The sequence below is a fragment of the Rhopalosiphum maidis genome, chromosome 4, assembly GCF_003676215.2.
Source record: "Rhopalosiphum maidis isolate BTI-1 chromosome 4, ASM367621v3, whole genome shotgun sequence".
Lineage (NCBI taxonomy): Eukaryota > Metazoa > Arthropoda > Insecta > Hemiptera > Aphididae > Rhopalosiphum > Rhopalosiphum maidis.
In genome coordinates, this window is record NC_040880.1 from 11,703,122 (window position 1) to 11,715,328 (window position 12,207).

The 12,207-nt window shown below is 31.0% G+C and overlaps 1 protein-coding gene across 5 annotated transcripts in view; it reads right to left on the reverse strand.

The window, feature by feature from the left end:
• Window positions 1–1,331: 1,331 nt before the first annotated feature.
• LOC113550535 (acidic repeat-containing protein-like) overlaps window positions 1,332–12,207 on the reverse strand; it is a 34,325-nt gene continuing 23,449 nt past the window's right edge. The window contains exons 7-10 of one of the 5 annotated variants that reach the window (XM_026952430.2): window positions 10,803–10,964; window positions 5,670–5,804; window positions 4,554–4,708; window positions 1,332–1,497 (exon numbers count right to left, since the gene is read on the reverse strand). In XM_026952430.2, the coding sequence (XP_026808231.1) occupies window position 1,497; window positions 4,554–4,708; window positions 5,670–5,804; window positions 10,803–10,964 (453 nt within the window). In that variant the 3' untranslated portion in view covers window positions 1,332–1,496. Of the gene's footprint in view, window positions 1,498–4,549; window positions 4,709–5,669; window positions 5,805–10,802; window positions 10,965–12,207 lie in introns of all 5 variants that reach the window. The other 4 variants (XM_026952429.2, XM_026952431.2, XM_026952432.2 and 1 more) reach the window with 4 other exon arrangements.

Genomic DNA, 12,207 nt, shown 5'->3' on the forward strand with positions numbered 1-12,207 from the left:
TCCCACAGCATCGTATTATTATTATTATGATTATCATCATCGTCGTGTTTGACGTTGTCTGACGTTTTGACGTTTATGGCGCGTTGTCAATTCCGATGAGATGGCCGTCGAATCATATCACACGGTCGGTGGAAAGGTCGCACCACGTCTATACCATAAACACTAATCAGTATAGTAGTCGTCATCGTACATTGTGCAGCAGGATGCCCCGCGAACCGTCGCCGCTAAATCGTGTAACTCTATTAAAATTAAAGCAAATATTAGTAGACTGTATACTACGTCACCAAATACCTACATAAATATTATTATTATTATTATCGCAATATCACAATAGACGCAGAGATGTAACCGTAGCAATCGAATAAATAAAACGATTCAAGTGTATTCATTTTAAATGGTGTACATATTAATTATTTCGAATCGCAATTAACGCTCACTTTTTACGTATAAAACAGAGCAACTGGTACCTACTCGCGCTCAAAACAATTCGAGAAATCTACTGCTTTTCGTATATGTATATAATACGCGTATTACCTCGAACGACTGATGAGTACCTACCAAATTTTACATTTTATAATCTATCTCACCACTCTTGTGCAAAAACATAATAATATTTATTTTCTGAAAACAAAATTTTAATATTTAGTTTATGCGTTTTTTTTTTTTAGAAGGTAAAAAATATACCACTTTTTCAAACTATTAAAATTTGAATAAAATATTTATATATTATTAGGTATTTCGTTTTTCATTATACGTTGTATATAGTGATTGAAATAATGACGACAACAACAACAATAATAATAATAGTACACTGTGTCCGTATTATGTGTACGTACCTTTATATGCGTAAGTAATTAGGTTAAATATAATCTAATAAACCGGTGAAAAATGATAACAAAATAACGGGATTTTGATAAATTGGTTTCCCACTTTTTTTTTTCAACTTAAAACTGCCACAGTGGTGCACTGACGTATTAACCGTACATCTACATAGTATTATTGCTGCCGGTGCATATTTATACGTTGACGTTATTAATATTAATATGTAATGAATAACATCGCGTATAGGTACATAATATTATCAATTATCTACAATTCACGTTTTTTATTCATGTACACACAATATAATTGTATTAAGTTTAACAAATATAACGTTTTTAATAAAGTGAAAACGTAATTTCATAAAAACGGTAAAATGAGTAAATAATAACATATATGTTATCTAATTACATTATATAGCTTAATGAAAATTTAACGGTAGATATGCATTGGAGTTTTAAATGAGAAAAAATACAACAAATCCGTAAGCGTAGAAAATAATTTATTCTACAAAATATCGTCGTACAGACTTCAAATACAATATATTATTATGTATTTTAATAAATAAATAAATAAATAAATATATAAATATAAATATAATTATATTATAAATAAATTAATAAATAGTGAAAAAATCTTAATATTTAATCAGCCATTGAGTACGGTTGAACTCCATTTCTGAAAAAAAAAGAATAAATATATAAAAAAAAAATTTACAATACATTTTCATTTTACGATTGTATCCCGATTTTATATGCTATAGCGTTTTACAGGTCATTTTTTTTATTACACCTTAGTCCTTACAAGGTGTTAACGGTTTCCTGGTAAATAATAAAGCAATCATCTCATTTCAGAGCGTACATCTACTATCGGTACGTCCCTTGTAAAACCGTGTGGATTTTATCCTCGCGCATTTTATTGTTATTATTATTATTGTAATCGTAAAAAAACCTGGAAGTCGACGGCACGTTTTTGTGTTTAACGTCGACACCCAAAACGCTGAACGTAGAAAGCCGACAAAAACGTGTTTAAGCAGTACACCCCTGTATTGTAAATTTGTAAACTATTCGCATATACGAAAAAAAAGAGAAAACAACTAATTTGGTACAGCTAAAACCGACAGCGTAATGGCGTTATTACATCTTGTGCACCTACACGATATCATCGAGAGAAACATAAAACGGATAATAATGATAATAATGCAGACAGCGTGATGCGCTGTACCTCGAACGGACAACAGCGATGAAAACTTTAACCAATAATAATCTTTGGGTTTTCATAAATAAGAACAAAAACATACAGCTATTGCGAGTATTTAATAAATTATACGCCGATGGTAAACGTAATATGCGATCTGCGAATGTATAGCGAACAATTACCGAGAGAGAGGGTGACTGACTACACGTTTGTCATGATTGTTTCATCACTAATTCACCACACACTACTACCAGAGGCGGCCGAACGCTCATTATTTTATACGTCCTGTTATTAATATTATTACAATGCACTCATATTCCTGAAGCCGCGCGTGTGCCGTTAACACGATCTTGGGACGGCCATCGGCGGTCGAAATCTAATGCCTATACACACAGGGTCAATTGTTTTGTCGTAGAACGCTCGTCACTTAAAAAACTATCGACCGTTTTGAAAAATAGCTTTTACACATTTTCAAGTCGTTACAATACGGAATGTTTGAAAAACAATAACGTCTGCGATTTTTACCAATATCATTTTGCGTGACCCTCTGCCGTGTCTCTCGCCCCTGTTTTACTACGATTTAACTGATAATATGGTTTTCGATGAATTCCTATTAAGCATGATTTCACTACACACACACACACATATATATATACGTATCAACATAAACTTTGATAGAACGATATAATTTCTACTGTGTAACCGTGCCACGGTATGGTATGGTAGACAGAAAATCGGGGTTGTACAGTACATTTACAACGGGTGTTATCGGAGGATTTGATGATTTCATACGCCGAAAGTTCAACTAACTAGTGATTAACCCCATATATATATGACCTAGGCCATTGCGTTTCCTCCGCCCTCTGCAATATTATAATGCGGCAATGGTGTATACCGCCAGCTATTATAAGAGGTCCGATATCGTATATTTTATGGGGTGGTTACATAATTTGTGACGAGATTCTATTGTCTAATGTCTTGACGTAAATGTCGTTGTGATGATTGTATCGGGCGGTCTATTGCTCTGTAGATTCGATCAGTAGACATTACCCGTGTCTAGTGTACAACTCCCCAGAAACATTTCTCGGAGCTTCTGTTAATCATAATAATAATAAGACACGACGACTGCGACCGATGTAATATATGATTCGTTTATAATAATTAATTTATTGAACAGCTGAAGGTGTTATGTTACACAATAATTTAATCATTTGTCGTGTTTTCTGAGTCGTATCACTAGTAAAAATAATCACCAGTATTTTCCAACGGTGCTTGATATATTATATTATATATCGAAAAATAGTATTATTCAACACTGGTGAATTAGTCTGTAGACAGGTGTAGTGTATGTATAGAAAAATTGTGATTTGAACAAAAACTCACAGGTATATGTTTAATAGATACGCATAAAATTAATTAAAAACACATAAAGTTATATATAATAATGGTGTCTACTGTTTAGAAACAATTGTTTGGAAATCATTGAATGCGAAGAACCCTGCGAAGAAGAATACGTATACCCATAACACGGTAGATAGGTACACAATATTATTAGACCACCCTGAACCGGAGTGGATATGACCAGCGCATTACTATATACAGTTGTATTAGTATAGGCATAATAGGTATCACAATGATATTGTAAATATAATACCGTAATAACTTCACCAACGGACACGTCAAAAGTCCCAATAACAGACTATTTTTAGGAACGAGGAATTTGCATAACTTTTCAATAAGAAAGCCTCCGAATAGCCGACGTGTATTTTAATTTTAATTTCAAAATAATGTCGAAACGACGACAGAAAAGCACGCTTATAATAGTATATCGATAACGGACTTATTCAAAAACAGATTTTTTCATATTAAATTGAATTGAATTTATATGTATATGCATTACTTTTATATATATATATATATATTTCAAATATGCATTGTTAAAATATCAAAATTATTACGTCATTAAAACATTAAATAATAATATTATAATTTAATTTAACATTGCAAATATTATTTTCTTTTACTCGTCTATTCTTTATGAATTTCAAACATCTTCCCCTTTGGATAGCGGACGAAATCGCGAGTGTCTGCTATTCAAAGGCTTTATACTTTAATAACAAAACTCATAATATTGAATTCTATTGCGTTCAAAAGATGATATATTTTAATATTTTATATTATGTAAAGATATTTACTGTTGTATAGAGTTGAAAAGACACAGCCGATGGCGTAACCAAAGGGGCATTTTATTAGGTTCATTTTGTCTTACGGAAATTTTCTTTTCCGTAACGAATATTATTCCATTGCAATAGACTCGTGAGTTCAAGTGATTTACGTTTATCGTGATGGGGTGTTTAAAATATGGAAATGATATTATAATTTTACCCAGTAATTTCACCCTAGCAGATGGGGAGGGGACCTGGCCTTTTACATTTACATAAAATATATAATAATATATTATAATATTATATAATATTATAATTATCATAGTACACCGCCGCGAACACGTCGCGTGGTCGTACACAACACACACCTACTATGGTTTAGAGGCCGCGGTTTTTTGCGGGACCGGTTGCAACATGGACTTCGTGGCGAACGTCAGTTTCTGCGACACGAGGTGGGCGATCATGTTTGACCGTCTCCACATGTACTCCCTAGTCTTGTCGTGGTCGTCCGGGCTGTCAATCTGCAGCTAAAACCGTTAAGCATTAACGTTCGGCAAAAACTTCTCGTTGGGGTCCCTAACAGCGCGATAATATGGACAAAGCACGCGCCCGCCAACCATTCACCGCATGCACGTGTTATTGCCCCACCAGTTGCTTCCCCGATTGCGGTTTTGTTGTGTATTATTTATTACAGCCGTTATTGTTATGTTATGTCGATGCGCCGGCGAGCAGTTTATTATAAGACGCGCGCACATATTTTTCTGGTACGAAAATCGACGCGGTATCCGGACCGATGTCGTTATGACGCGTGCCCTACGAGTTGAAGGTGGCGATTCTAACTGAAACGTTATATTCGTGTGCGCAGAGACATTCGATTATATTGTTATGATTATGATAGGCGCGGAGGTGGGTGATGTAATGTATTATAATAGCGTATACTTATTAATAGGTTTTGGGGAAAAAAAATAAGGTAAATGTACGTGCGCTCAAATTATAAAACATCAAAAACAATAATAATAATAATAATAATAATATTTAATGATGATTTCTATTAATAGATTTAGATGTTGTAGAACGCAATTATTATTGTTTATCCGACTTAGTCAGGTTTTAAAAATTAGTTGTTAAAAAACGTAATCGTTACTAATATGACGTGTACGACGTGTTTACCGTTTCCACGACTTATACGTAAAAACGAAGATACGATTACGACGGTCAATGGTAATTTTTTGTAAAGCGTTAACTATGATCGCGTGATATCGATTTTATATGAAGTAAAATAATAAAAATCCGCATTTTCTAGACACTTCAACGGCCGCAACCCATCCCGCAAAGCAATAACTGATATTGATTAGTAGTGTGTCTACAGCCCGTCACCGCAGTTAAACATTATATTATGTCTATAATATAATATCAATGGACATAAATGATGTTCGTAGTATTATATTATATTATTATTCGTGTCTGTCGGAAAATATGGTCGTGTACTTGTTTTGGCTGGTGTACACGGATGGAGTGCAACGTGGCCGCGCCGCCGGTAAGCACTCGCAAGTTAAGTCGGCCGACCAGTTCGCCGGTGGTGGCGGTCGCCGATCTCAGCTCCTTTTTGGCACCTCGTCCGAACTATGACAACACAAAACAAAGCGAATTAGTAAACTACACGAAGATATTTTATGACGATAAAATATTAGTGTACACGGGTAGGTATTATACTGCAGTTTGTTTATTAATTGGAAAATCAATAACCTCGATTCATGACGTACCTATTGCAATTATTTTAACGCCATACCTATGTATGATTCGACGGCTTCAGTCTCTTCTATTACGATTGCTAAAAACATGTATTATGCAAAAACGCCTAAAAGGGGATACCGATTTTTCAATCAATCGACAAACTGTACGTCATTAGTGTTTTTAGATCATTATGTATGATATAGCCGCATGACTACGTATTACCATACGTTATTGAATAGTTGATCGACCGCATAATACATAACTTATATGTAGGGCTCGGAACACACATAATTTACGTAGGCGACTACTCATTTCGGGCAATCTTAAAACGCAATAAGACAAGCGTTCTTTTCCATTTATCACAACCTACTTTGAATGCTATTTTTATGATTTATAGGTTTCAGTGCCACGTTCTACACTATACTTTTTAACTTTAAAAATAATCGAGCACATTTTGTAGAAAAAACGAGTAGGTATTTTCTTGTCAACTTGACGAGAATTTAAAATGTTAGAATAACCTATCATAAATATATACATTGCAATTTACGATATTTTTAGTGACATTGTTCACCAACTATCTACCTGGCATAAAACCTCATATATTTTGGCTTAAATACAAGTACCTATTTCAAACGTATATTTATAATAATATACAGTTTTGGGCGTTTTGGCACATTTAAAATAGAGTTTATAAAGCACTGCAACCATAAAAATAAATTTAATGCTACAACCGTAGACGAAATTTGAAGGGGGGATGGGGGAGCAGAAGTTGCTATTTTTTGTGAAATCCATGATCCAAAAAAACTAGATCAAAAATAAAAGGCTTCAATATTATTCTCAGCATATTCATCGAAATTGCGCACGTGGTCACATCGTCCACGATGAGCTCTTCGGCTTATAATGTATATCATAATGTAACTACGTAAAATAATGTAAGTGTACGTAGTATAACGTTTATACCTAATCTAAGCAGTTGTACTTAATAGTTTGTATTATTAAAAATATTAATATTACGATAAATAAAATATGTGTAGTGCACATAGATAATAATAAATAAAATAGATTTATTTTATTGTACCTTATGTAGTCACCATCATACTCAGATTGCGGTCAATGTTAGGAAACATATTATGATTGGTGACATAGAGAGGTTTTTATTAAATCTCTTCAAAAGTTCAAAGAGACATAACAATATAACCAGCTAGTATAATATAATATCTAGTAAGCGTAAATAATTTAATTATTATACCACAATTTATGTAAATTTATCACGGGGGACTACGTTTGTAACAAAATTATTCTGTATACGGAGTTAATAGCAATTTAACATCTTAGAACCGTTTGATATTTTGACGCACACAATATTATATAAAACATAAACTTATTAGGTTTATATTCGTACAACGCCGCTGTATACATAACAGTAAATATATTATGTACACAGTAAACACGAGTCCGGCGTGGCAAAGTCTAAAGAAATATAAAATATATGAATTTCTGATATTTCAGTAGCATCACAAGGCTCTGTAACATAGCTCGTTAACGACAACACGCACTTCGGTAGCTGTGTGGTGGCGGTGGTGGCGGCGCTAAGATTTATGATCTCAAAAGTATCAGACCCGAAACGCTTTATCCGGCGTATCACCCGCAACGCAATTTACACCAAAGCCGGTGCGCCGTAAAATTCCTGCGTTTTTTTTCCCTTAAGATTTTATTATTATTTTTTTTTTTCCGAATAATTCAGTTCGTCTAGAGGCACACGTACAACTTTTCAATCGAACCCCACACGCTGCCACACGTATTATAATATAATATTAGTAATACATCAAGTATAACGTTATAATATAAAATAAAGTGTTATATAATACTGAATTTCAAAAATCGGATATAGTTAAATATGCGACACGCCGATTATCGCTCATCAATTAATAGGTATGAAAAGTAATATCGTTGCGATCGGAAGATATAAAAAAATATGATGTACGATATAATATCTATTATAATTATGTCAAATTGTATAGAACATCAATTTTTTTGTTTAACTTCGCTAAATATATTACTAGTTAAGACTACATCATATGTTATAATATAGCTTATAAATAAAATACTACTTTTTAAGACGTTAACAAAATATACTAATATAGGTTAAAATGTTTTGTTTAAAAAAGTGCACTTTAAATATTTTGTTTCCCTTTTAAAAACTTTTTTTTACCTTGTTTTTTTAACTAAAAAAAAAAAAACTATAGTTTTTTAATATTTCACAAACCCGTCTTAAATAATATTTTATACAGACATTTTATAAGAAGTATAAAACAAAATAAAATTGGTTCTTAATTTCCTACCGTTTTATTTTTAATGAAAAATACTAACTTTTTAAAAGTAATAAGTTATAAAATGAAGTAAATAAAAATATATTATTCTTATTTGCGCAATATTTCAATATAATATTGCTAATATTATACTCTATAATCTATTTACTTATAAAAAAAATAAAAAAAAATATTTTAAATTAAGGATTTACAAAGGGATTCACTATGTGTAGAAGACAGCTATTGTTTAATAAAATTATATTTTTAGGTGTCGTTAGTGAACAACCTCCTCCTCGAGTTAATCATGTTAACCATCTCTTTCTCACAATGTTTTGTACATATTGTTGAATTTATTGTTATAGTTTATAAATATTTAATTTAAATAATAATAAAAAAATATATAATATTTTAGTTTAATTTAATTCTTCTTGTTAGTATGGAAAATTGTATTAAATATTACAATGTTTCCCTTCTACTTGAGAATTTTATCGAAAACGAACTTAATATTCCAAATTATTATACCAACCAATAGTATAAATTATTATAAAAACGAATAATTTTCCGAATAATATTTTATCTACACAAATCAAGAATACCAGATTAATAATAAACTAATATGGATTATGTGGTTCAAATTCGAATAACTATATAGGTAAATATCAAAAGAGTCAATAGCAATTAATGTTAAAGCACGCTCTATTTATTTTTATGAATTTCTCAGTCCTTTTCTCTAAAAAAAAAAAAATACAACCGGAAGCACTACATTTCGGCCATCTCAAAGTATTATCGATACGCGTACATTTTCATTTCAATTATACTCGCACAGTCGTGTTGCGTAATTAATTAATTTTTTTTTCATGCATAAATGGGAAGCGGAGACGTGGTCACTATAACAGTGGTGCAGAATAGCCACGATTAATTCTAACTCCGTGTACATAAAGCCATAGTACATAGCGCACGTTTTGCGGACACAGAGGACTGATAAATGAAAATGCATAATATTTTTATTGTTTCGAAAATATATGCAAAACATGTCCGTAACAGCCAGCACGCCTCCGATATGTATTTTCTCGCATACACTAATACATTAATAAGTATTATTATTATTATTATTATTATTATTATTAAAATAATAGTGTGTAAAAGTATTAAAAGTAACATAACTTTGGCACTTATGCAAATTTAAAATAATAAAATAATTTTAAAATGACATTCGTAAAAGAACAAAAAACATCGAAAAAGTGTAGAACAGAAGTAAAAAAAAATTAATTTAAAATACCGAACATGCGGCGTATTTCATAGAATATTTTAAATTTTTTTTGCTAACCGCATGTGAATTTACTGAATATTAAACAAAAAAAGCTGTCAACGGAGGAAAAAATAATCAAAATACGGTGAAATCAATTGACGCGTGATCGTGATCGATATTTATTTTAAATATTAAAGTAGCCTATTCCGTCCTTTTTAACTTTACAAATGGACTGTATTTAAATAGAGTACTTGTATGTACACATACGCATTTATAGTTGCCCGAGTTTAAAATCGAAGTTTGAAATAATATAGTTGGACCGGAAAATTGGAAAAAAAAATCAAAATTATAATTCGATTGCTTAAATTATTTATACGGTCAAAACGTGACGTCGGTATTATGTAGTAACAATAAAGGCATTGATTATTGCTGGTACGGTACCTATATAGTAGTATTACGTTGATCTTAATATCATTATAAATTCTATGAATGCATTTTCAAACTGTTGAAAATTCCCTAGTAAGTACTCACGAATTCGCGGTTATTTAAGATTTAACTACGTGTACCTATATAATATACTCAGTATATTCATTTCATTTTTTATTGAGGGAGGAGATATAGTAACTTATTTATTGGTCCTATATAAGTATAGTGGGGAGTTGATACCTCTTAAATAATTTACAGTTCATAAACCTATATGTTATTATTTATTATGTAATGATGTAAACACAGGCAAGTCTTTGAAGTTTAGTAGGATATATATATATATGTATAAAATAATATAAAAAGTTAGTAACTATTATTCGTCTTATAAACTATAAAGTATATAACTTAAGGAGTGTCTGCTGTCTAGTATATAATATTATATACGTATAGGTTGGTATTAACTAGGTAGTTAAAAAGTTAATTTTCTTAAGCTTTTAAATTCGATTAGTTGAGTAGTTAATTATCGAAGGAACAAACTTAATAGCGTAATTAGATTAATTTATTTTCCGTTATTATAATTACTTAGCTTTTTTTAAATTTTCAGTTAATTTTAAAAATAATAAGTTTATCGTATACACTTTAAATTAAAAATATATTTTAACAAATCTATAACTTACTGTGGTTAAAGTTACAAGTTAATAAACATTTATTTTTTTTATTTTATCGCACTGTAGAAAAAACAAAACTGTTTTTTTCAACAAAGTAATAATACATTTAAATAGCTAATAAAATAATAGTCACATATCCGGTAAACATTGTATGATATTATTTATTAATTAATATGATAATAATTTATGACGAGTACCAATAGGCCGTACCGGAAATTATAATAATAGGACTTACCTCTTTTTCGACTTTCAACGTTAGAGGGCCAACCAAAAACTTGGTCTTTACCGTCGTGTGGCTGTTCATCACGTTCACGGTGACGTCTCCGTCCCGGCGCAGATTGCTTAGACCGTACATGGTGGCTCTTGCTCTGGGCGGACCATGGGGCTTGGCAGCGGGCTAAAATTAGAAAATAGTAATTATATTACGAATAATCGATAACAATGTGTTTTCCCACACAAGCTAATATTCTAATACTATATACTATGAACAGCGCGTGATATTATAAACAATAAGGGCGTGATTTCGGTGCACTTGGCATTTTTTTTTCTAGTGGCATAATTATGCGATGCTTGTTTCGCATAAACCGATCGGTTTCATTTTATTTTTAATAGATAAGCAAATTATATTTTGAATTTTCAGGTTTTCAATGATATTTCATTTTCAATATTATTTAAACGTAAATTAAAATGTAATAAATTTCGTTTTAAGATTAATGGAATTTTATATTATAATATATTATTCTACTATAATGTTTAAAAAGAACATAATATGATGTATTATACTAAATAATTACTATAACTTATTTCTATAGAAGTACTATGCATGATATAATATTTAGAGATTTTATACACATACTATTTTTTTAAATTTTATATAGTGAATTTTGTAGATGTACTAGGTATTTAACAGTTTTAGGCCACGAATGCACTTTCTTAGTTTTTTAGGCCATTAATTTCCCAGTCCTAATTATAAAATATAATAATAACAATTTAATTTGTTGGGATTGGGGGCGTGTAAAGCCTTATAATGTTAGAACTTATATGACAATAATAATATACTTGATAATATGTACGTCTGTACGAGTATACCTATATAATCGGTGAAAGGCCTGTCTCCGCCTTTACGTGTTTGCGTTTACCTGCATTTAAACGACCCATTTGGCCATCTACGCGTATACAACTCGTCCTTTATAATAATCTAAAGCGGTAGCGTATATCGGTGATAATACATTAGGGCTGTCGGTGATGTGTTATAATATATGCCAATATAATATTATTAAACTTTAACCGGGTCCACCAGAACGGCGTGGACTAACTTTTGTTTGCCGGAAATTTTTTATTTTAATTCCAGAAATTGAATTTAATTGAATCGATTAATTTTATTTTATTTTATTACACCATTATTTCTCTTAAAATTATTATTGTTTGGCTGTACTTTTTAGAGGGTTGTTTTGTAAGTATCACGATTATATTATTATGTTTTTCACTGTACACAGTGTAGTACGTAGTAAATAAAACGTAGGTACACAATGTATAAGCTATCTGAAAAATATTTTTATAAACTTTGATATCACACATATATAATATGTTTACATGTATTATACGTAAAAACTTGAAAATGATTTATATTAAACAAGTAA